This window comes from Dermacentor albipictus, chromosome 7 (assembly GCF_038994185.2).
Source record: "Dermacentor albipictus isolate Rhodes 1998 colony chromosome 7, USDA_Dalb.pri_finalv2, whole genome shotgun sequence".
Lineage (NCBI taxonomy): Eukaryota > Metazoa > Arthropoda > Arachnida > Ixodida > Ixodidae > Dermacentor > Dermacentor albipictus.
The window spans coordinates 18,802,422-18,828,700 of record NC_091827.1 but is presented as its reverse complement, the minus strand read 5'-3'; the positions used below and the strand labels follow the sequence as shown (position 1 = coordinate 18,828,700).

The following is a 26,279-nucleotide window of genomic DNA, read 5'->3' as shown; positions in this document are numbered from 1 at the left end:
TAAACCGATCTTCAAACTCTTTTACCGCCAAGGAGTGCTAAGTGATAGAATGCCCTCCTGCATTCCCAAAGAAAAGGAGAATCATGTTTTGCCCACCGAACAGAAATATCCTGGCGCTCTCAGAGAAAAAGAACCTGGCACCTTGGCCTTAGCACTGTTGGATGCATGCATAAAGCATCAAACGACCGACTGTGTTTCTTGGAAAACGACTGCACCATGTAGTATTCGAATGCTTGTGACTGTACGTGCATATTCTTCCATGAGTGTGTGCACTCTGGTTATTTCTTTATTTCAAATTTTCTGTCTTTCTTCTTTTCTTATCTCTCTTTCCCTGCTTCCCCCCCTCCAAGTGTAGGGTAACCAGCCGGGCATGTCCTTGGTTAACATCCCAGGTTAACCTCCCTGCCTTTTCCTCTTGGTTTACCCCTCCCTTTGGTGACACCTCTGGTTCTTCTGCTGCTTAGGTTGAGGCTGCGAGTTTGGCTCTAGGTTGCAGTGACTACATTCTCATGGAGGGAGATTGCAAAATACGCTTTGTCTTCTTAGATTTCAGTGCTCCCTTAAGAAGCCCGGGTAGCTTAAATAAATTTGTAGTCCCCTCCCCCCCCCCCCCCCTAAGTTTATGTTTTGCCCTGGGTTGCTAAACCCCATAATCTAATTTAAAGCTTTTCCATTGAAGCGTCGCTCTGTATAGTAAATAATTATTGCAACTAACATGCTCTAATGCATTTCCCCTTCTTTCTTTTTCGTCGTACACAGGTTGTCTCGGGAGTCATAATCAGACTCAAGATGAAGATGACAGAATCGGTCTGTAAGGTGTCGAAAGGAAACTACACCAGGGAGCTCTGCACTGCAAAAAAAGGGAAGGTGAGTTGTAACATGGCCTTTTACTGGATTTTACTTACATGTGGGTTGCCTTGGGGCATAATGCGAAATGTAATATAAAAGCATGGAGGCGCATTTCATGCACATACTGCAATGACAACTTGTCAAATGTATTCTTTATAAGCCATCACTCATACCTGTCAGGGTAATCAGTTCTTAACATCTCTGAATGCATATTTATGAGCTATAATTTTACTATAGCTTTATCTATAGCTTGACCCGGGATCTTACTTAAATTCCCAGTATAGTTATTATTCCTTGCTCTAACCAAAACAAAGATTACATTTGATTTCCTCACTATAATAATGTAAAGCATCACATTTGCATCCTTTGTGTATGCTGTGTATATTGTGTATTTAAGTGTATGTCTGTGATTCAGTTTTTATTTTATTCACATTGGAGCATCATGATATTCTTTTCTACTGGTTCGCCTGTGCAACTGAATAATGTCACGGATTGCAAGTACTTGGTGCACTATTTTCTACACAAGTGCATCAGCCTATTTTCTCTTTCTTCATGGAGGGACTACAGATACCCCAAAAAATCATGTTATCTATCTGTTGCACTCTTTAGGTCCTCAATATGTTAAACTATGAATTTGAGGATTCCTTTTCTTCTGCTTCCTGTATTTTTCCTGGCTTTTCTTTTTTTTACATACCACAGTGCCTTATTTATAGAAACGCTTCAGGTTTAATTCTTGGTTCCAATGCAAGTGGAGTGCAAGACCATTAGTGTACTGGGCTTTGTTCGCATGGAAAAGAACTTCAGGTAGCTTAAATTATAATGCAGAAACATCTCTCTGTGGTACATCTCAAAACCCATGTTTATGGTCAGTCAGTCAGTCAGTCAGTCAATCAATCAATCAATCAATCAATCAATCAATCAATCAATCAATCAATCAATCAATCAATCAATCAATCAATCAATCAATCAATCAATCCTGTTTTCCACTTGCATATACTCAACTGCCGTTGTTTTCCTGCAGCCAGTGAAGATATGTGAAGCTGAAATCTACAGCAGAGCATGGGAGAACTATCGGAACGTCAACTCATTCACATGCGAAGCGGTATGCATACTTTCCTTTGCCGGGCCGTTTTCTGTTTTTACTTGCATCATGCTTTCCTTTCTTCTGAAATCTTATAGCGACATAATTGGTTATGCAGCTCTTACCTGGATGTATATTTGTATATAGTACCAGTATAATTCAGGTTGTCATTATTTGACTCAGTTTTTCCAAACTAGGCATTGTGATTTCCTAGACCTCACTAAGCTGGCAGTCACTCCAGGCCATGTGTCAATGACAGTGAAACGTCATTGACAGATTTCTAAAAAGCAAATGCAAGAAAAACATGTCTGAAAAGACCCAATATGTGCAAATCACAATCTGAATTGGGCATTTTCACTGTTCTCCACTGGGAACATATAAACCAGGAACAAGTTAATGAAGATTCTGCTATATCCGTAGTATCATGCCTCCTCGTTATCCTTGAAGAATTGGCATTTTAGGAAACTTTACGCATTTATCACGAATAACATGTGTGAAATTACAAAAAGTGTCACTGTTATTGTTGTGTTTTAAAAGTATGATTCCCACACTAGAATCCTTTACGTCTGTCAATAAAAGCACTGTCCGTAGGAGGGAGCAAGTCCTTTTACCTTGCATCTTTTTTTATAACCAGTGCTGCTGCTCAAGCAGCTTTTACTAAATTCCACTGAATGCATTTGACTGCCTTCTTTAGCTTTTGGTGCACGTGATAAATGAAGCTTTTGGAGTAGCTCTTAAAATTTCTTTTGCTTTCATTGCTCCTGATGTGGCTGATGTTTCTCCTTCATATACATATGACTGCTGTTTACGTTCGAATAGCATCCTTGTATTGCTGCACAATGCTGTTGTCATTTATTCAAGTTCTTAAGCTGCCCGACATGTTACACTGAAAACATACATTGATATTCTTCTGTATTTCTTTTTCTGTTCTATTTATTTACTTCCTTGGGCTGCAGAGTGTTCTGTACTTACTGCTATAGTGTGTTCATTTTCATTGTTCGTGCAACTGCTGCCTCCGCTGTTGTAATGCTTGTAATAGGGCATAAGCAAATAATAAAGTGAAATTCCAAGTTCTAGTGCTTGCACCTGTAAGTAACGCTTGTCACAAGTAGGTTGGTTCCTGCGCTGTAATTGGTACTTTGTAAGTGGAAGCATTGCTTATTGACCAGAATTTTCTCCGCCGAAGTAAAAATTTACTGCTCTCTACTTCAGGCCATGTCAATCGTCACACGGATATCGGGTGTTGTAGATCCCAAGGTGCGTATTGCATTGCTGCCAACTATTACAAGTTTATCGTAAAATACTCTGTTTCTAGAGCTTGCTTGTGATTGTCATATGACACTACTAAATTTATGATTCTTCATTTACATATAGCCTAGGTCAGAACTGATTTCGAGAGAGCCCACTGATTTTTCAAAGCCTGATTTTTCGGACGTAGCAGTGCTACCTTACCACACCAGACCAATGTATAATGGCGACCGAAATTTTTTGCTGCCATTATGTGAAAATTTTATGAAACACTTCATGAATGTTTCTGTTGTCTGAGGCACGGGTAATCCTTACTACAGTATACAGCATAATAGCTCTTCACAGCATTCCTATGGAACGAAGTCTGCAGATTTTTCAATAAACAGTCGACATCTCAACTAACAAAGCAATTTTTAAAGTTTTTCGCTAAGTTTTAGTACATTTTGTGATTACATTATTGTGTTTTATGTTAAGGTGTTGTAAAAGATTGTGTTGCTGCTCTTATTGATATCCATAGCAACCATAAAAAGTTATGTTTTCTACAATTGCACGAGTCCTTCTGCTGAAATAAGTTATCTTCAAGTATGAAATGTTGATAGGTTGCAGATTTGTATTGCTTACACTGCAAAAGATTGTGGCTTTTTAAATATGTGGCTAGCACACAATAGTTTAGAAAACAGATTCCTCCAAAGACAAGTGGGCATCTGTGTATTACTGTACATTGTTTCATCACATCTGCTCCCTCTTGCTTTTCCAACTGAAGCTTGCAGAAATTCATATCCTCAAAATAAATTGGCGAAAGACGCAGCAGTCAAGAATTGTCTTCTGAATGATTTCATTTGGTCAATTTGTGGTAATTATAATGCGTACATAATTAAATAATCTGTTTAATTCATACAAAGCTCAAAATTTTGGTTTGCCCAGCACAATTTGGAACCGTCTAATTCGAACAAGGCCATAAGTTAATTTAAAGCTCTCATGCTTCTGATGGCAGTGTAATGTGGTTAAAATGACTCGACTGGGAGGAAGTCATTATACAAGACTAATTATGAAATGGTACAGTCAAAGCTCGTTATAGCAATGTCGCATTTGACATGAAAGTACTTTTATTATTCCAATATTCGCTGATATCATTGAGAAACATTTCAGACTTACTTTATACTAGATAAGTTGTTATATCTGTGTTCATTAAAACAAGGATAGACTAATTTATACTCTGCTGCCACTATGAGATGGTGCCACATCTAGAAATTTGACCAGGTTGTAAATCCATTCGTATACCTACTGTGGTTTTAAATGTGTTTTATGAGCACAAAAGTGTGCATATCTGTCTGTATAATTATGTATCTGTATAACACTGTTTTTAAACTATGTCATGTTCAACTTCGGATAGTTAATTTTTTATATTCCAAACAAACGTTTGTGTGCTCCTTAGCATTTGAAATTACATTGGTCGAATACGTTTGTGCATGATTCGGCAGGCACCTACGAATATGGTTGTTTGCTTTTTCTCCAGGACCTAACTTTTGCCTACCTGTCGAAACACCTGAAGCTGTCGCAAGAAAGGTCCCTCTTCAGCGTCTTCGCCCGCACATACAACAAAACATACAAGGACAAAGAAGGTTGGGAGGAACTTGACTTTGTATTTTAAAGGATTGCTGATATAAATGTTTTCGACTCTTCATTTCTTGCACAAAATGAAGGTCTGGAACCTTGAAACGACTTAAAAAGTACTGGAAAGCTTCAGAATGCTCTAAATAATTTAACAAAATAGCTTTTCTACGACCACTTTCGGTTTTGTTTCCTTGGAGGTGATTGGGCCATGACCCCATGATGCAGAAGGTAGACACGTAGCAGCAGGAAATTGTAAGGTTTTGGCACTCCCTCCGGCTTGCTCAGTTATCTGTAAGGCAGCGCCATCGGGCCTCGCAATGAGCAGAAGCATAGAGGCCATTGAGCGCGTAGGAGCGAGTGCTCAACATCGTGATGTCCTGCTCTTGCGGGACCACCTTCTGCGTCATGATGTCAAAACACAGTCTCTTGGGAAACGAAACGAGAACTGGCTGTAGAAAAGCCATTATATTAAATAATTTAGGGCACCACAAGGCTTGCCAGTAGGTTTTGTAGGAACTGGAGGTCTAAAAGCTTCAGTTAACGCAAAAAATTGAGTAAAAAAACGTCAGTACACCTTTAGTATAAACATTACATCAAAGCTGCTCAGGAAACTGTCATAGCACAGTCGTGACAGGCGCTGGTTGCTGCTGGCTGTTTTGAAACTGCGTCATCAGTTTTAAGATGACCCAGTTTATTTATTTTGCTGGAGGCAGTGCTTATCTGTGATATACAAGTGTGGCCAATGACTGTCAAGTTTGTTGGTGTTTAACAGCAAGCACAAAAAGCATTGGATATTTCAAGAAGCTGAAGAAAAACAGCATACAATAATGAATGAAACTGTGAAATTTACATAAAAATAAAAATGGGTTGTAACACACATAGCAGGTGTATCAGCAACTTACTGCTATTCTCGAATAGAGAAGTGCACAGTCATTGAATGCTACTGGTACTGACATATGTGGCAAAAACTTGGAGGTTAATAAATAAACTTGGAAAAAAAAGAAAACAAGCTAAGAACCACGTAGCAAACTGTCGAACGAAAAAATAATAGGCATGACGTTAAGAGACAGGTGGACTGTGGTTCGAATTAGAGAGCCAATGGGGTAGTGCATATTGAGGAGGAATGGAGCTGGACAAGGTGTGTATTGTGCAGAATAGGTAAGCAGTGGTCTGTTCAGAGGTACTTGCTATACTTGGTGTTGGTGCTATTTGGGAAGGGAAACTCGGTCGAAGGCAGCAGAGGGTAGGTGGTGTGAGGAAATTAGAAACGTCGCAGGCATGGGGTGAAGTCAGCTGAAGCAAGACAGAGGTAACTGGAGATCTCTGGGAGAGGCCTTCGGCCTGGAATGGAGACAAGTTAGGCTTTTGATGACGGTGATGCTGACCGTCTTTGAACAACTGACTGTCTCTCAAGCCGTGCTTCTTTTCTTTTTGTCCCCAGAGCAAGAAGCTCGGTTCATGATTTTCAAGAACAACTTGAAGAGAATTGCACTTTTCAACAGACTCGAAGAGGGGACTGCACATTATGGCCTCACGGAGTTCTCTGATTTGTCACGTAAGACATCTGATATTTTTCACCCTTTTAGTACCTGGCCATTGTATCTTTACGATGGTAAAATCTTTCTCGGTGTTCACTTTCTTTTGAAGGCTTGGCCGACAGTGCTTACGCATGTTTGCCTTGTAGCAATGTGAGAGAGAACTGATTATTAGCAAAAAAAGAAGAAAAACAAAATGGTCGCTGTTCAGTTTGCTTTTTTTATGCATCTGTAGAAAGTATTGTAATACACCCATTGTCAACCTGTCATTATAAATTTTAAGCTACGTCATTAAACTGCATAGACAAAAAAAAAAAAGCCAGTGCCACCACCCACAAGTCACCTGTGGCAAACCGTACAAATGTACATTTGCCAGAGGGCATAATTTGCATGTACTGTGAACTAAACGTGTTCCCTTTAACTGTGGACTGCACTGTTGCACATTGCAAACTCAGCTTCTGCTGCATTTGCAAGCAGAAGTTCTGAATGTGAGACATTTGTACTGCAGCGAGTGAATTTGAGCGCCACTACCTTGGCTTGAAGAAGGATCTGGCTGAGCACAAAGAAGAGGTCAAGCCAATCAAAGTTGGACCCGTGAACGAACCGCTACCAGACCTTTTCGATTGGAGAACCAAGGGAGCTGTGACTGAAGTGAAGAATCAGGTAAGCACGGTGAAGTTGATTTAGCACGTAACTCTTTAGGTGTGTGCACGAACAGCGATCACAGGAGACCCAGAATTCTTCAAAAATTTAGAAATAGGTTTGTGTGAGAAGGATACAGTAAACTGAGGGGTTCATTTTTTTGTTAATTGCAGCCATATAAAGCAGAGACAACAAAGTGAGGGAAAGCACAGAGGAAATTTCGCAGGCACTTCGAAGTTGTGAATGGCAGCCTACTGATGTTACTTCAAAGAACAGTACATATACTCGAGCTATTCCATTACCATCTAATTCCTCAAATAAGAAATAACAGCTCAACGAAATTTTCAGCAAAAAGAGATTTTCTTTATTCCCCGTCCGTGTCCCTTAGAACTTAGAGAATCAAAATTACTGCCACGACAATGTCCATGATGGGCACATTTTCGATTCAAGTACGTTTTCCTAAGGCAAGCCTCAACTCCCTCCACCTCCAGAGAGAGAAAAGTAATTCTTGAGAGCTACCTCCGTGAGTCTTGATGCTAACTAAGTGTTGACAACCGAATAAAATGTAAATATCAACAGTCTTTAAATGTCCCCAAAGATAGCATTGAAAACAGCCATGCAACAGGCTACCGTCAGTTCCAACATCATTGCCATTGTGACCACAAAATGGCTTCAGAATAAGCTCATCATAGCAAGCATTGTGAGATGCCTGATAGCTGCCAGGGTGCTTTCGTCAATAAGGATGTAGTAACCCTGCCCGAAGTGAATGGACTTAGGGATAGTAAAGGAAAGCTTGATGAATCTGTGGTGGAGAATAATGAAGGATGACTGGAGCATTGGTGGAAAAAAAAAGCAGGGAACATCAAGCATAGATATTAGGAGAATCGATTTCTTTAAGATCAATGATTTGTTAACGCAAAACATTTGTCTTAAAGACCGAAAACAGATGCAGAAAAAAGTGAAAGTGACGAGCTGTTTCAAAGGGGACACTCCTAACATTCATCCATCAATCCAGCAGCAGCCGGCTCGCATGCTGCTTCATACCACTGTGTCACCTCTATGTATTGTAACACCATATGAGAAGCTCAATGCTCAGCTTTGCTGTCACTTCCTATGCTCCATCCTTGAAATGAAATTGCCGATTTTTCTTGTTCATTTACATTCAGGGCGCATGCGGATCCTGCTGGGCATTCTCGGTGACAGGCAACGTGGAAGGCCAGTGGTTCCTGTCGCGCAACAAGCTGCTCTCACTGTCAGAACAGGGTAAAGCTTTACCCAGGCCTTTGAATCATGCCATCCCGTCAAAAAGAATGGGCCTCCGCTCATTTGTGTCCCACTTTAACATGGTTCGGTAATTGTATGTGCATGTGTGTGCGTGGTTAATGAGATGCAGTTGACTTCTCTTAGTTCAACCTCAGTGGGACTGAGGGAGTTTACTTAGTTATCTGAAGGAGCCAATCAAAATCATAGGTAAGATAATACCCCAACATGGGGGTATCAGCACCCCAACATACGGCTGCTTTTGGAAGCCTTCAGGTCAAATTTGTAGAACGAAAGCATGCATTTTAATTAGTCTCATTATTTCTCATTTCTTATGAATTCTCAATTTATTGTGAGCTCCAATTCTCGCTTCAAAATCTGCCGAAGGCGGGTTGAAAATTCAATGTTTTCAACAGAAAGTAATGTGGCTTTGATGCACTTACTGTTCCTTAGCACCGTGAAAACAGATGCTGCAGCTATTTGTATCGGCAAGTGTTTGCATGCTGACTAATCAACTTTGAATTGTCCTTACAGGACAATTCGAAATTGTTCCAGCATGAGAGGGAATATCGCACATGTCGAGGACACTGCTTGGGCAACATTGGAAGAAAGCAGGACAATTAGACGCAGAGTGGGAAATTACCAAAGGCAGTGAAAATTTCATGTGGCAGGAACTTCAAGGGCAATCCTTAGGACATGATCAAAGTTTTGCTGATTGAGGTTCTCATTGCTTGCTGTGGAATAAAACATTGCCCGTTTGTGAATTAATATAGGCCCATGCATTGAAAGAAAACATCACAGAGTCACTTAAAAGGAACATGCTGAAGAAATATCGAAAGTTGTGGTTGCTTTGGCAGTGTCCATAGGAAATTTCGAAGCTCCCATTGAAGCCTGCAAAACCCTCCTTTGAACAGCGAAATAAACTTGAGAAATGTTGCCACGAGCAAATGGCTAAATATCCCTGCTTGAAGCTTTTCACGCAGTATAAACTTCCAAATCGGCCCTTGTATATATGCTTCCGAGTTCAGAAGCGTTAATTTGCGAGTGTTTATTGTAAGCGGCCATGCCTTTGTTCCAACAGCTGCAGCTCGGCAAAGTGCGTAGAGATGGTGAGGTGGGTGCATGAGCACTGCAGAAAAATTCAAATTTTCGATACTTGAAGGACTTCCGCCGTAAGGTACTGCGAGAAGAACAAAGTAAAAACAAGTGCACAGGCTTGTCGAGTGCTTCCCGACATCTGACCAGATGCAGTATCTTTTAATGCTGGCAGCAGCCCAGCACATGACCCTAAAGGGTGAAAGCTAGAGGTATATTGTTTGTTGTTAGAAAACTATGAGTATTGCAAGTTGCAAACTGATGAATGAATATCTTGCTTTTCTGTAGTCTCTTTCTCCGATGCAGTGTCTTCGTTTTGTGCCTTTTTTTTTTGCAGAATCTTGAACACCGAACTTGCCAATTCCATCATACTGCTGTCATCTCACGATTGTATCTTTCTTGCTTATATTGTTGTTTGTTTCGTCGCAGAACTTGTTGACTGTGATCATGGAGACAATGGATGCAAAGGTGGCTACATGGGTCAAGCTCTGAAGGCCGTTATTGAAATGGGTACGATTATTGGTGCAACACTTTTGCATTTAAGAAAAAAAGTATTGATATGCACTACAGTCGAACCTGGCTATATTGAACTCGCAAAAAAACACCTATCAGTTCTTTATAGAGCATAATTCGATATAAGCCTGCTAAATAATTGGATGTCATAAAAGCACATACCATTTACAAAATCACATTATTGATGAAACTAGCTTCATGAAATATTCCTACATTTTCTTCTGCTTGGGCAATTTCGCTGCCTGCGACACACACACTTTTCCACATTGTCTAAGGAGTCGGAGCAGCTGAGGCTGCAACCTTCCGCATTTGCGCAGAAGCACCGGACTAGTGCGGGCACGCCAATCACTTCGGAGGATGTGGGCCAAGGACCGTCATTGCTTTCCTCATTGTGCCCATTTTCACTTGTGCTCGGTACGATGTCGGCAATGTAGTCTTTGTTTTCGGGCTCTCCCATGGTCGCAACACCATCATTTGCACTCACAAACTCGTCCACTGTTGATTCGTCAACAGCTATCGGAAATTCTGACAGCTCGCTCCAAACTTCAGCAACACTTGCAACAGCTTCGTTGCATTCATTAGAATTTACAGTCATCACCGAGCACGTGGAAGCCAGCACGGCTAAAACAATTTTGGATGAACCACTCGTACACAGCCGTACGTAGTACATGTCGGGCGCCACGGGCACTGGGTCGTGTGTTTGGCTGCTTTAGCCCTAATCTCCCCCTTATTCTTCAACATCCTGCTGAGAGTGCTCCTTGGAATCTTGCATGCTGTGGGGACATCCGACTTCTCGCCACGTTCGACTCGATTTATGATTTCGAGCTTCACGACGAAAGGTAAATTCTGCCACTTCATCACGGCAACACTGTGGGAGAAGGCCCACAATGCGCACACACAACGAACCAGAAAAGCAGCGAGACAACTCGCACTTTTGCCATCTTGCATGATGAGGGCACAAGAGCCTTTGATTGGCTGTCCGAGCAAGCGTGCGGGCTAGGATCATTTTTGCAGGCGGGTGTCGATGGCTCATCCGAGGCAGTGCGGTCGCGATAGGGAGAGTGGTTGGATGGAGCTGCGCCGCCGGGTCCCCCCCCCCTCCCTCGTTTCTATGTAACTGTACCATGTCCAGAAATCGTTCGATATATAGAATAATTCGATGTAAATGGGTTTGGTATAGTTGGGTTCAACTGTACATCAGTGCCTTGATTACACTGATAGTACAATTTACACTTTACTGTGTATATGGCCAGGAAAATACGTGTTGATGCACAGCAGCCATGCATGACATTTCTGAGAGCAGTTCTCACTGCAGTGACTGATATGCTAGATTCTTTCAGCTCTCAATCGGTCTGTAAGCAACTCCACAGAACTAGCTATTTTACACAGCCTCCGAGGTTGCTTCGAGTATGTGTGGAAATTGCCTAAGCATTTCTTCAATACTGGTAACAATAGTAAAGCACCAGCAATATAGCAAGTAAGAATTTTGTTAGGGCACATCTTTAATTGTGACCAATTTAGCTGAAGTGAATACATATGCAGTTTTTCTTTTTTTCAGGGCCTAATTTTCCAAGGCACCTGATTATTCGAACTTACTCCCTGTACCACTATGCACTCTGTAGATCCTGTGAATAACAGTAACTGAAATTTAGGCTGCTGTGTTGTGAATATCTTGTGAATAAGCTTTCAGAATATTTTTGTTTGTCGGTGGTGTAGATCACTTTAGCTGCGACTGTAACTGTGCCTGCTTACAGTACTCCTGCAGAACAAAGCCAGGGAATTTTTAAACGAAGCAGTCAACATGTTGAGTAATAAAACAATATTTAGTAGCTTGCACCAAGTTTCAATACTTCTTTAGTTAGAGCATCTTTGAAATTTTTAGGTTGACGAGTCTGGAACAATAATAAGAGAGAGAGAGAGAGACCACAATATGCCTTCTTAACAAAGCCAGGCCAAGTCACAGAAAAATGCATGTACATTTAGATGCCTGTATGACAAAGACCTTGTAGTCGTTTTAGCTGTTCATAGCGCATACGGAAGATAGAAATTCAACCGGGACAAGTGTAGTCCTTAGTTAAGCAGGATATCTTGTTTTAGAGTTGCTCCTGTAATTACATATCATAAGAAGCCAACAAACACTGACACCAAGGACAACATAGGGGAAATTACTTGTGTTTAATAAATGAAATAAAGAAACGAAGAATTAATGGAAATCCACTTTTCATCCACTTTAATTTCCATTAATTCTTCGTTTCTTTATTTCATTTATTAAACACAAGTAATTTCCCCTATGTTGTCCTTGGTGTCAGTGTTTGTTGGCTTCTTATGATATGACTAATAAAATCGGGACCCTCGGTTAACCCCCTTTCTTCTCCTGTAATTACAGTGGTAGTAGAACGACAGCAGTGCTGGAGTTTCTGTCCAGTAATGATGGCATGAAACTTTGGCACCGAAGTATAATCTTTGGCTGCCTTAATGGCATCCCTTTTCTCCTCTCTCTCTTCCTTTTTTTGCCCTTTTATTTGGTCTGATGGAAGTGAATGCAAATCGTGATTGAAGCAATCTTGTTTCATTTATTTTTCTTAGGAGGCCTGGAGACCGAGTCTGAATACCCTTACCAAGGTGTAGACGGTACATGCGAGTTCAACAAGACTGAGACCAAGGCCCATGTGCAGAGCTTTGTGGGCTTGCCCCAGAATGAAACCGGTGAGAAGGCAGTCAGTTATTGTGACCTTCTCGTTAATTAATTAATTAATCCTTTCTTTCTTTCTTTCCTGCTTGCTTGCTTGCTCTAGTGATGTTAAATGTCCAGGCACGAACACGCAGGATTTGTAAGCTTGCACCTTTCTTCAAAAAGATGCAAACAAATGTGCCGATTTCCAGTAACGTCAGAAAAATGTTGAACGTTCGAAGCTTGTGCAAAATGAAATTTGAATGCCAAAATTCAATTAGCCTACTTTTCCATTAGCCGTAACTTAACTTCATGGTTCTTCCTTCAGAACACAGCAAGTATAGTCCATTACCATGTTGACATCATGTGCAACTAAGCATAATCCAAACCATGTCAAAGCCACCTATCGCATCTCACGAGTTTGTCTTCTAGTCATGTTTTGCACCTCGGTTATCCATATCATTGATTTTGCACATGCTGTTGATGGTGGCCATATTGGCGATTTTGTCGTGAACAGTCGTTTCTTCATCTCCATGAACGAAGTCGGCTATACTGAAGCCATCCAAAGCCACATTGTCGACAGCAAAAAGCACGCCATGCATTGGTCAGTGATGGTGGCACTATGCCGACTGCACTGCATGATCTGGGTCTTCAGGCATATCACCCGGCCATGCAGAATCCTTGTATGATGCCTGCCAAGTGGCGCAAGTATCTGTGCGCTCCGTCGCATCTCAATTGCTGAAACAAGTCCACATCGGTGGGAAGCGTTCCTCGGCGATGTCCACCTGCTTGCCGTTTTTGACTTCGGCGATAACGTCCACCTTATCCTGAAGTGTCAGAAACTTCCGCTTTTTGGTTGTAGAGGAGACATCTTGGCAGGCTGGCCAAGCCAGGAGCATGTTGATGTTTTTTCTGTTTTCGCTGCACACCTCAGGACCCCTTCAACACATCAAACCACAGAGTAAGCACTGTGCCTGATATGCTAAGTCTCATCACATGTCTCTATGGTTGATGTCGATGTGGCCGTACCAAACTGGCTATCAACTGTGAACGAGATGGCAGCAGCGATGTGTTTCTAGTGCCTGCTATTGCTTTCGGTGCTTTGCTGTTTTTGCAAACTAAAATGCGGCGGCCATGCTTTGGCAGTATTTTACACAGATTAAGCGCACATCAAATGCATTTCAGCGCTTTTTGAGTTCTGTTAGTAACTTTGTATATTACACGATTAGGTGATATGCATAATAAGGTCCCGGCAGCTTTCGTTGATTCGGCATTGCAGCCTAGTCCTAGTGATGTTTTTTGTAGAGAAATACGAAATGCAATGAATCCTATGGCCATTTGTGAGCAATATGAAAATATTTTGTTGGGGCGAGCATTTTCTTATCTCGAGCTTTCGGTATCATGGTGTTAACTATATAGGCGAATCAGCATTGGTACGAGCAAAAGCGTTCTTTCAAAAGACGTTCACCAAAGGAGGACTTCAGGATACGAGAGAAAGATTTAAAAAAATATTTAATTGTTGATCCTCATTATACTTAAGATAGGCCCCCATGCTACAACTACGTTTAATCTGATCACACTTCATTTGGCTATCGTTTCTGCTACTCGAAGGCATGTTTCAGGGTCTACATTGCAACGTAGACTTCTCTCTTATGTGCCTTTTATAGGAGCATCATTGTTTCAACTGATGATACTGTTGTTTTGCTTTGTCTTCCAGAGCTTGCCTACTGGCTTATGAAGCATGGGCCCATTTCTATTGGGATCAATGCCAATGCAATGCAGGTGTGTTAATGAGATGGCATGTTCTCTTTTTATTCCCTTTTTTTTGTCATTAAGACTAACGAAATGTAGCAGTGTGTTTCATAAGGGAAGGGACACCAAAGAGAAATGCTGAGCTAATAACCTAATGTAGACTGGTAGACTACACATACGGAGCCACAAATGCACCTTGAATAGCAGCTTACATCCTTTGGGACGTATCTTTGTCCCAGTACAATAATTGTGATCTGCTTGCTTGTGTTTCCTCTCTTAAAAACTCTGCGCTCGCTGTACTTCTGTCATGAAAGCTGTCCCGCACTTATAATGTGCACTCCGTTAGTGATTTGGAAGTACTGGGCAAGCAGTGTTAAAGTAAGGAGAGGCATGCAGGAGAGATGACAATTATTGTTGTGGGACAGAGATATGGCCCCGAAATGTGCAAACTGTTTTTAGAGTGTATGCCAGTCTTGCCGTGTGTGGAGGATGCCTGGCAAGCCAGAAACGGTGAGCCAATTGATATGGATGGGTAGCAACACTGGCTCGAAATTCTCACACCAACTCCCCATGACGTCACTAACTCCCCAAATTCTTTCCCTGTGGCCTCCCATATCGGAGCTGGAGGATTGTGTGACGTATACGTCATGGGCCCTGTCTCCTTTTTTGTTTCTTTTTTAGCCTCGCTTTTTTTTGCTGCGTGGCACACTTATGACGGCGCCACGCGTGAGCTGTTGCGCTTGTCTTGTTTCGCGCAGTGCATCATTTTGCATGCTGTAACACCTGACTAGCGGTATAAGTCGGTGCAATACGAATACTGAGGCAGACACAAGCAGACTGCAGAGCATGATCGCGTGCTGGAACAGTGCAGAAAATGACATAGTTTCGTTGTCCGTGCGCGCGACTGCATGACGTGGGAACAAGCAGAAGAAACGGAAGCACATTTCTCCTGCGACGGGAAGTAAAATAAAAATGCACAGACATTCGGTTTGTGCGCTTTATTATTTCTGTAAACTTTAATTCGTCGATTGAAGCACCAGGGAGGGTATTCTGTAAGAGTCCACCTTGTGGACTGTCCATTTCGGCTGCTGCTGATTGGATGCAGCTGTATGAGCGAGGAGGAGACGAGCTGCCCCAGCCAATCAGCAGTGGCCGAAATGGACAGTCCACTAGGTGGACTTCTACAGAATAGTACCCCCAAGTTATAAAAATAACAGATGTTGCGTAGAATAATTCTCGAAATCACGTGCCACTATGAGCGACGCCACAGCACTGCCATGTATGTAGGCGCACTTGTGCAATGTTTGTTGGCTTTCTGGCTGGGAGCATGGTACCCACGAGGAGAAGCGCAAACAGTGTTCGGCTTGAAATTTCAGCTCTTTCAGCGGTGCGTAGCAGCGTAATACTTATCAGACACAATCGTTAGCGCACATTGTATGCACGACGCTTGTCAGCTCAAAATGGCCAGACCTGGTGAGGGGCCCTTTAATAGCTAATGCTTTTATTTTGTTATATTTTGTCAGAGAAATGAAGATGGAGTTCCAAAAGCGCTACCTGCAAGTGTAAACTTCATTCAAGGTTCAGCCGACAATTGAGTCATCGCTTCTTGTGCTGTACCCAAAACTTGAGCTGATGTAGCACATCCAAAATTGCAAATAAGTGACTAGAGAGACCCTGTTTGCAAAGTAATAATGAGATATTTGAGAGCGACAGAATGCGGGGCGAGTGGGTGGACATTCATGTTGTGAAAGGTTTGGCGTAGGGACTGCGGACACAAGGAAAGAAAAATACAACACATGCACTGACTATCTCCTCAGTCAACTAAAAAAACAGTGCAGCAAACAATTTTCGAGAGTGTGGGAGGGAAGATACATTTTTTCCTTGCCCTCTTAGCATCACAGTGGTTTGGGAAAGGCGGTAAGCATTGCCTATATAGCAGACCTCAATAACGTGCCATTGCAGGATTATGGACAAAGAATACGAGACGGGAAAGTACATTCTTCCGGCTAATCTTTACTTCCCAACACAAACACTTATATGGAAATAAATGCCACAAGATTGCAAGCAATCACACGTGTGTACTTATATTGTAAAATGCCACTAACTGGTAAGGTTTGTATACTATATGGCAATCCACAGAGTAACAAGGTAACTATTCTGCTAATGCACCGTATACTTCTTCAACTCTTGACTTGCTTTTGCTGTTTGCTTCTCACTGTCATGCCTCAGTAGCTGTAATAAAATAATCCTTAAATTTATTTTCCCTCTGCTTCCAGTTCTACTTTGGCGGTATCTCGCACCCGTGGAAATTTCTCTGCAGCCCAACGGACATTGACCACGGGGTTCTCCTCGTTGGATTTGGCGTGGACAGTACGTTCCTGCTCTTCCATTTTTCAAATTCTTTCGGTTCCTGACGTATGATAGTCGAGCACATTGCGAAGGCATAAACTCTGTGTATCGCAGCGTTCATTTAACGAGACTGTTGCTAATTTTAGTGAATTTTTAGCCACCTTAATGACAACTTTACCTTTTTTGGAGTCTTGGCAACCTTTTTTCGTGACTTTCTTGTGGCGTATGTATGTGGTAAGTTGCCAGTGAAATTTCTCATGGGACCTTGGCTTAGTTCAGTGCCTCGACCCCATTTGTCACTACTTCTACAGATGTATCAAAGAGCTTCTCAGTGAGCCATCCAGGTGCATCAAGGCTGCTTTTCTAGAGAAAGTACAATCTTGAGATCTTGTACCGTTTTAGAAAATCCATTTGTTTTTTTGTTCTTTCTCATTTTGAATGCCGACTCACCATTGCAGCCAGTAATTTAGAGCTCCAGTTAAAAAACATTATAAGGAAGATGTCTAAGAACGACTAAAACATTAAAAAGAAAGACAAAATTCAGAAGAAATCGTCATCCTTATAACACCACTTAGTGACTTGAGATAGAAATTGAACCTTTTGGGTCACAACATGGCGATTTGTCAAAAAGCAGTTGCCGACACTAGTGTATTGTCATATATAAGTCTAATCCAAATTTAAGTTAGCTTCCCCTGAATGCTAATTTCTATAATTGGAAGAAAAAAAAAACACGCTACATGCATGAGTCACAAATAAATTTATTCGTTGTATCAGTCTCAAGCCTCGTTGCACCCAGTGGCAACACAGAAGTCCCTGCTATTGCTATTGGTGTTGTCTTTTGAAAAGCTAGCCAGCTGTGGTGTATTTAGTATGGGACACATTGCAAATGCCCTGCTGGCCTTGTAAAACTCTTGCTTGGGCTAGCTGGTTCATGCTTGAAGTAGTAAAGGCAAGACGCCGGTCCTGTCGTTTGTGTTCTTCTTGAGTTCTGGTCTTCTGCGCCTTGCCTTTACTACTGCTGACCATGTTGACTGGTAGCCTCCACCGTGTGCTGTTTACCCATTAGGTCCGTGAAGACCCGAGTGGCATGCTTCACACATCCAGTCAATGTTTACAAAGATGCAAAATCTCTTGCCGATCGCAAGATTATTTGCTGCTTCGTAAAACAATATTGATTTCTGTGTGAGTGTTACTGAAATCAAGATAATTTTATTGCATGATGTGTTTCCTCGCCACCACAGACCTTGCAAGCCACTGGTAGAAGAGACAAGGTGGCATCCGTATATCTTTGCATACCTGCCAACTTTCCCAAATTTTCTGTAAAGTTTATGAATTATGGGATAGTTCTATGATTTTATAATATTGCATCATAGGTCATGAAAAATGAATTTTGTTCACCAAAACGTGTCACTCATTGCTTTCGGAACAGTCTGTTAGAGGTTTGATTCTGAATTCCGGTGAAGTACTTGCTTTGAGGAAGTTTATTCAGGCAAGTTCCTGAAGCAGACGAAATCAACTAATGCTATGTCACTGTATAAGTCACTGTAATCTAAAGCATTGTGTTGCTTGTAAGTCTCTGCTGTTATGTTTGGTGTTGTTTGTGCACTACTTCTGAAGGTAAATTATCGCTAATAAAGTGTGTATGTATACAACAAAATGTGTGTTCAGAGCAAGCTTTAAAAAGAAACAGCGTGCTATTCTCTGTCCCCCCTTTCCTGTGTCATGTCCATGTAATTTTGTGAACACTAACGTTGGTAGCTTGCCAAGTACGTCTTTGGCTGAAAAAAAATTTACTGGAAACTGACTCCAGAATTGGCTTTAAGCCATTGTGATGCTTGTCATGGACTAATAGACCCCACGTGTAGGTTGAGTCCATATGTAGGCGAGCCCACCTATCTTGGAAAGCTCATTTTTTGAAAAGAGGGTTGTCTATACGGGGTGTCATAAGGTAATTTCAAGACCAGTCTTCATTAAAGTTAAGAGGATGCATAGGTCCATGAGAACTGACACTTGGGCAAGCTGGTATGGACACATCTACAGCAAACTCTCATTAAGTCAAACTCTGATATCACAAAATATTGGTAAAGTTGAATTTTTTTTCTGACCATGGTTTCAACCCGTCTGTGTTTCACCTCTTATCTCGAAAAGCTTTTGCACTTAATTCCGGATATCCTGCAATCTTGACTCCGAAAATACCAGGAAAGAGACAAGAGGGGAGCGTCGGCAGCGTTGCTTGCGCTCGTTAGCCGAGTGGGACACCACACTAGGCTGCACTCCCCATTTATTCTTCCCGCTTTTTTTCGGTTTATCACCATTTGTGCACACTTCCTCGGCTGTTCGCTGCCACTTTCTGTGGCCTCACGCCACAGTAGGGAGCTGTGAGTCGGTCCCTTTCTCTCCCTCTCATTTAGGATGCTGTTAGTGGTGTATTAACCATAATCTTGTCTTGGGCATGATGGTCGGCACTTTTGAGCAGACGTGATCAGCCCACACCCTGCGCCCAAAAGAAGCTAGCTTGCGAACACACAGTGTTTCAGCGGGATCGCAGCTTGATAAGGATGTTCACTTCATGGTCGCATGATGGAGAGACTCAAATGCCATTTCACTTGTGGGCGTTTGCTAAAGGCTTCACAGTTGCGCTCTTCCTTAGTTTCGGTTTTCGAAATAGCAGCGCCAGCTTTTTGCGTGTCTGCGAACGGTTGTGCTTGGATGACTGACTTCAAATATATCATTGGGATCATTTGTCTTGATTTGGTGCCAAGCATGCTGTCTCGGTACGATGCCACTAATGCTGTTGCGTCGTTTCCAGTAACACCGTTGGCCCGTTGACGTTGATGTCTCCATCTGCGATGCTTGCGAAAGTGACTGGAAATATTACTAGCGGTATTTTGGAAAGGCTCCATGTGGTCTGTGCTTCTATTTTTGTGACTTCGCTTATCTTGAAACTCCGCTTGTCGAAATTTTTACCGGTTCTTATAGATTTAAGTAAACCAAGGTTTACTGTATGTGTACACAATGCCAATTCATGATGGACATTGAGCATGCACAAAGCTCTTTCTGTCTTTTTTTATTTTTCAGGAGGATTTGAACTAAGACATGTGGGGAATACGAGCAAATAAAATAGAAGCTTGTAACTCTGAATTGTGCTAGAACTGAAGCAATTTATCAGCAGACTTGCCGTCTGTCACCTAACAGGTGTAGTGTTAAGATACATGTGGCTTCAGTCGAGGTCTTCTCGAGATCTTAAGTCCGATCACCCGTGCTCCAGGCCACAGCCAAAGCAGAAGTTGAGCATGTTGCAACAGGAGCCGGGCACTTGGAGGACAATCCTTGGTAGCCTTTGTTGATTGTCAAGCTCGCATTTTATGGCAACGCGAGATTGACCATTAAACAGCACGGACTACAAATACGCAGAAAGCTAGCTTGCATTCCTTCTCAACCTTGTCTTTCCAACTGCAGTGACGCTTTTTCTTCTCCACACAGAACGAAGTTTCCGCCGCAAGCATGTACCATACTGGATTGTGAAGAACAGCTGGGGCAAGTACTGGGGAGAGAAGGTGAGGCTAGCATTGCCTTTCAGCCAACAAGCTCAAACCTTCCTGCTTTTTAAAGTGAAGCTTTCTTTGCCTAGCCACCTGCAGTTTGGTGTATTGTCGTCATCTCATCGAGTAGAAGCTGTTGCTGTCTGGGATAGGATCGCTTTTTAGAGGCTTTGCAAGACTCGACACCAGATGTGTCCATATACAGCTGACAGCATTTCTGGCACTACACCGAGCTCACTATCTTTGGACAGTGCCAGGAATGCTTTCAGCAGTCTACTTCGACTGCTCTGGTGCAGAGTCTCGCGAAATCTCGCAAAGGTGACAGTATCACCGAAAGCAATCGCTTGATAATAGTATTGCCCGTAGTTAAACTTGCCTTTACTCTACAAATTACGCTATTGTAGAAGATGACCATTATGGTATGCATCCATCGCCAAAATCCTCTGCCACATTCATATCCATTCGCATCAAAGCTTTGCTAACACCGATTTCCAGAGTGCATGGGATCTGCATGTTTTTTCTTTTTCTGCAATTGCTGTTAAGGGTTTTGTTCCTTTCAGACTTTATGCCGTTTACAAATGCCAACATTTCATCTTTCTTCTCTGTCACATTCACTCCACGCTTCCGAATTCTGTCTCAATAAATTGCCATTCGCACACCTGTTTTCAGGATCCCAGAATGACTTAAAATAGTAATGTGCAGTGATTACAATTAAACCTCCCTATACTTAAGTTAAAATAGGCACAGCACTTCTTATAACTCTCACTAAATCATAGCCTTATTTGGCTCTGACCGTACATTCATGACAGTAGGTAAAAACACAGTGCTGGCCAAGTTGCGATACCTTTAATAAGAGACCTTTTGGTTTCCCTCACAGGAACCTTGTGTATGATTTTCTTTGTGGGACTTAGAATGTCTGTATTTTGACGACTTTTAACTTGCTTAATGCCACAGTTTTATTTACTTCGATTATCTTTAAAGTGCTGTGATGCACACCTCTGACTATGCCTGAGATAATAATATTTGAACATGGAACATCCATAGACTGCTCGCACCATCTACTCGGAAGTTAGTTAACCTAAACATTTATGCTATTTGTTTTAAACGACAGATAATGTGGCAATGTTTATTGACTGTTGGTGTTGCTCACGGCTCTTGTTATGGACATGGGCCAGTGAAAAAACCCCGTGCATAAGATGCACAAATTCAATGACTTTTTGTGCACTGTGACAGAGGACTTCGATGTTCACTACTATGTAGGTGTCCTCGTAGAGCAATGACAAAGATGATATGTTGACTCATTGTCCACCCAACACCCAAAGGTTTAATGAAATATTGCATGCTGCAGTGCGCTTGTTGGCAGTTTAGGCAACAAGCGAAGTGTCACGCTAAAGGTGACATGTGACAAACCACGTGACATTGAGAAGATGGAGCTGATGTAGGCAATGTTTAACACATTAGTGTTTGATGTGTAGGACTGCATCATATGCGTGTAAAACAGCATTGAACACTCTTTTAAAATGAACAGACTACGCAAAATAGCCAATTACCTTTTATCATTAGAACGGAATGTTCATTGATATCCATTGATGAAAATATTTTAGCTATTTAAAGTGAATTCTTGAATGCATGATTTTTCCGCAACGATTTCAACTGGAACTGTGTCTTCATTACATCTATTATTTCATTACATCCCATTTTGTTAGTCATGCTCATCTAACTGCACTTTTACACCTTTCCAACCTTTGAACACTCATTGAACCATTGAATTATTCAAACCAACTTTATACGTCTATCTTCTTTTGTTTCAGGGCTACTACAGAGTTTATCGTGGTGATGGTACCTGTGGTGTTAACCAGATGGCGTTGTCTGCAGTAGTTCCACCGAAACACTAGTCAATTTAATCTTTTTATAGCCTGCTCTTTCTTTTATGACATTATTTTTTACAGGAAGGAATGCGTGCACATTCTTCTTTTAAGATTCTGAGATTGATTTGCTCGGTAATGCATAGTGTTGATGCTGCCCTTAAAGCATGCCCTAAGCAATGGGCAGCTTGTTTTATTTCCTTTGTGCTTGTGAGTGGTGGTTACAAACCTTAACATTGAGTTTCGGGATGTTTGTTCAAGTTTACACTGCTAGCTTAGGTTTTCATGTGGCTATTGTACCTTAATGCTCCTTTTCTGACTATGGTCTCACACAAAAACAATGCTTTTAGTGCATGGAGAAAGAATAGACAGGAGTGGTAGCTGCCTATAGACTCTATTGCGAAAGCGTTGGACTGCTGTCATATTAGGCTGTTGATACTGTTGCTTTGTGATTGCAACAGCTAAAGCATGGTACTAGGGTCAATTTGTATGCTTGAAGATGGTTCTGCACATTCATTTGGTGATTCACAAACATGTTAATTTAACGTCACTGAGCACGAAATTGAGAAACTGTTCGTGTAGAAGCTCAAGATGGCAGTGCCGATGGACTCAAAATAAAATAATCTGTAGGTGCAGCGTGAGTGGTTAACTATACAAAGCACGGAAAAAGGACAAAGAAAGGAGAAGCACTATTAGGTGGCATCTGGGGGCACAAAATGGAAGCTACCACTGTGATCAGTCTCTGTTATTTCAGCCACCAGATGGTACCAGCATGACGTAGCCTGCAACACGTCGCACGTTTGCGATGTCATCTGGTACTGCGACATTAACTGGTGATGCTAAGCACATAGTGTCATGAATGCACCATTTGGCACATTTGTGATGTCTTGTATTGTGAAATTAACTGGCGATGCTAACCAGATAGCATTATGAATGCGACACTGTCTGTCTGCACCACAAAGTGCAGTTTCCATGCCTGTCCATATCCTTTCTCTGTATGCAGGTATGTGAAGCAGAAACATTCTTTTTATTCTTGCAAAAGTGTGTACTTAAAGCTTAATATGAATTACTTTAGTACAAAAAATGCATAATTAAATAACTTTTTTTGTTCTATTAACAATGAAAAAATATTTGTTGTCAGAAACTCGTTGTCCTCGTTAAAATGACCTGCACAACTTTTGTCTGCTGTGTACTCTATTGTATCTTTGTATTTTTATGATCGCAGTGCAGTTTCAAGAGATCTCACTGTTTTGAAAACACAGTCATTTTAACGTGTTTTTGCTAGCATTAAGCTTTTGAAAAGCTTCAGAGTGTACTAGCTTCAAATGGCTGCTCAAAGCTCCGTACTTTGTTTTTGAAGTCACGAAGTCACAAGTGTTGCTTTTCAATTTTCGTGGTGACGCATTCATTGTCCACTCCCACTGCACAGTAGAGAGAACTGGCATGCACAGAAACCTGCGGGATTGCGTATTGCATCCCGTTGCCAGGCCTCCTCTCGTTTGATCGGCTGGCACCGGTACAATAAGATCATCTTGGTCTTAGGTAGCTCGTGCTTGCCGAGACTCATTTTAGCACAAAATGCTGGAGGAAAAAAAATAATGCCGGGCACCCACATTGCCAGGCAGTCCGATCACTCGCCGTGTAATCTTGGAACTTTTGTCAGAGAATCTACATTTCACTGCTACTACAGTGCCCTAGCATTGTTACGGTCATAGCTTCCTCACTTTTGTCATGAAGATTGGCCGGCTCGCAAGTTACTGTAAGAGCTCATTAATCGTGGTGCTTCTAAGGCAGAGGTGGTGCACATGTGTTTGCATATGCACAGTGGCACTTGTAGCATTTTCATCGGTCACATGGCACTGTGATGTCACATTTTCTTATTGCTATCCTCGTCGCTTCTTTGTACTTACTTACTCATTGCAGTTGCTGATGTTTTCCATGTATTTGGGCTCGCATTAATCGCAGCTGCAAGGCATGGTTCTATGGCGTGCGCCACGTAGCGAACAAATCGAATGTTTATTCAAGCCAGCATGTCATGTCTACGAGCTGTATACGAGACTTAAGGGCCAAATAACATTGTTTTATGATGGTTTTCACACTAGCTACTTATCGTGATTTTATTTTGGCTCACAGGTAATGTCCCTGTGCTGTGTGCGCACTTATGCATGTTGGCACAACTCTAAAGCAAAAGCTGCACCATGTCACACGGGCCAGTAATAGCCGTGATTATTCTTTAGTTCAGATGACATTAGATTTTTACTGGTTTTCCCAATTGTTCAACATCTGAGCCCTTGATTGTTGCTGTGAAAAAGATAAAGCACTTATGGTTACAGTAACTGAATCTTCAATCAGCTTCCTGGCTGAGCTAACAAAATAGCATGAAGAAGCTTTATTTTCAGTCACATCTAATAGTTATTTCATACAGATTTAACACAATATGTACCACTCGGCTATCTGAAAATTACATTTTCTGGATAATCCAAGTAATACTTTTATTATGCCCAATATCACTCGGACCTGTTTTGGCACATTTCACAACAACCATCTCATCGTTTCTCAATTGACAAAAAAAAAAAGAACTATATCACATTTACTTGGTCACAATATCTAAACTTAACATCCATGCTAACTATGAAGTCTTTTGGAACTGTATGCCACACATTTAGACCAAGCTATATTCAGCCACTTTGTTGTTGAGTACATAAACAGTGTCCAGTATCTTAGCCTGTTCTCTGGATGCTTTGTGTTGTTTACTCCGGTAACGAAGTTTGCCATCTTTGCAAATGTTGATCTATGCCCTTTAAAGAATGCTGCTACATAGATGACAATAGGTGTTTGTAACCCGCAAGCTCATTTTTTACGGTTTATGGTGACATTTAGGTATAGTTTTGACCTGTCTTCCAATGGCGATTATCAAAGCGCAGTCCTGTCGAGGTTGCGCCTTTTGTGCCGTCCCCGCCCGAGATTGTGAATTTTAGTAGTTTTAGTAGCCAGTGACTTAAGTCTTCTTTTTACTGCTTAATTTTATGGTTACACCAGCAGTGCTGGTTTTGTACTGTAATGTTGACTCACTGCTGTTATTCAAGACTCTCTGAACAAACGAGAAAGTGATGCAGAAATATTTAACGTCGCATTTACGAACAATGGGTCTTTTCCTCATACCAAACTATGCAACTCTTTGTATACTCCAGCTCTTAGATGTTCCTGTTGATATGCGATGCGACTGTTTCTGCCGTGTTGATCTTGAAGGAGTACTGACATTTTCTTTACTTTTCATATTTTCGTGTTAGGCAAAGGTCCAAAGCCCTGATCTAAATTTTGGAAAAAAATACCATGTGTTGGAGCAACCTAAATAAGTTACCGTAACAGTACGTGTTTCTGAGAACATGTTTTGGTTTTAGTACTGAGGAAGCGTACGTGTTGTGATGTTATGATACGTTGGGTCACTCTATTTCTGTGATTACTGCAGCTGCCATACTAGACCGCAGGCAAAGAAAACACTCGCAGCACTTTTTTTTTTTTTATGAGCGACATGATTGTACCTAGCCTCCTTGCTACGTGATTCCAGCAAATTTTGCTCAGTATCACGATGTCATGATAGTGAGTATGACTCCAGGTCCGGCATTTTGGCACCACCCTTAGTACCAAATCAAAATATCATGTTTCCCGACCTTCATACTCGCTAATGGTAATCGTTTTACATGCGAGATATGTGCAATGGAGATTCTACTTTGAAAATGTGTGTCAGTACTCCTTTTAAACACTGATGTTGTATAAGGACTATGTAACGTGCACATCATAATGCAGTTTGAGATTGCAGTGTCTTGTGTACGCTAATCTCGCAGTGATGTTGAGAAAGAAATGAGTGTGGCAGACACTTGAATGATTCATGTTACTCCTGCACAGTTGTTTTTACTTTGCATTGACTCGCCGCTTTATTAACATTTGTTGGCACATTGAAGAGGGTTTCTTGTAGGTACCTCTTCCCTTTGTTGCAAGTTTTTAGATTATGCATTTGAATAAAAATTTTAAACAAATGTGTGTGTCTGTGAACGTTTTAATGAGAAGCATTCTTTGCCTTGTAGTGGGTAGTTGGGTTTCTGCCGTGCCTCATTTTGTGCCTCTTCGATAAAAAGAAAATTACTTGTCTGATGGCGAAATTTGAATCGCTGTCCCCCAGCACAGTAGCCCAAAGCTCCACCCGTTATACCTAGATGCGTGCATACTTCTATTACGTCAAACTAGGGCCAATCTGCACGTTCC

General features: G+C 41.6%; 1 protein-coding gene across 1 annotated transcript in view; it reads left to right on the top strand.

Moving 5' to 3' along the window:
- Positions 1-26,053, top strand: part of LOC135896632 (cathepsin L-like) — a 31,446-nt gene extending 5,393 nt beyond the window's left edge. The window contains exons 2-14 of the mRNA XM_065425106.1: positions 760-867; positions 1,871-1,951; positions 3,143-3,187; positions 4,695-4,800; positions 6,234-6,347; positions 6,836-6,990; positions 8,136-8,232; positions 9,754-9,834; positions 12,424-12,543; positions 14,226-14,290; positions 16,537-16,630; positions 20,093-20,166; positions 21,963-26,053. Coding sequence (XP_065281178.1) covers positions 760-867; positions 1,871-1,951; positions 3,143-3,187; positions 4,695-4,800; positions 6,234-6,347; positions 6,836-6,990; positions 8,136-8,232; positions 9,754-9,834; positions 12,424-12,543; positions 14,226-14,290; positions 16,537-16,630; positions 20,093-20,166; positions 21,963-22,046 — 1,224 coding nt within the window. The 3' untranslated portion in view covers positions 22,047-26,053. The remainder of the gene's footprint in view (positions 1-759; positions 868-1,870; positions 1,952-3,142; positions 3,188-4,694; positions 4,801-6,233; positions 6,348-6,835; positions 6,991-8,135; positions 8,233-9,753; positions 9,835-12,423; positions 12,544-14,225; positions 14,291-16,536; positions 16,631-20,092; positions 20,167-21,962) is intronic.
- The last annotated feature ends 226 nt before the right edge of the window (positions 26,054-26,279 follow it).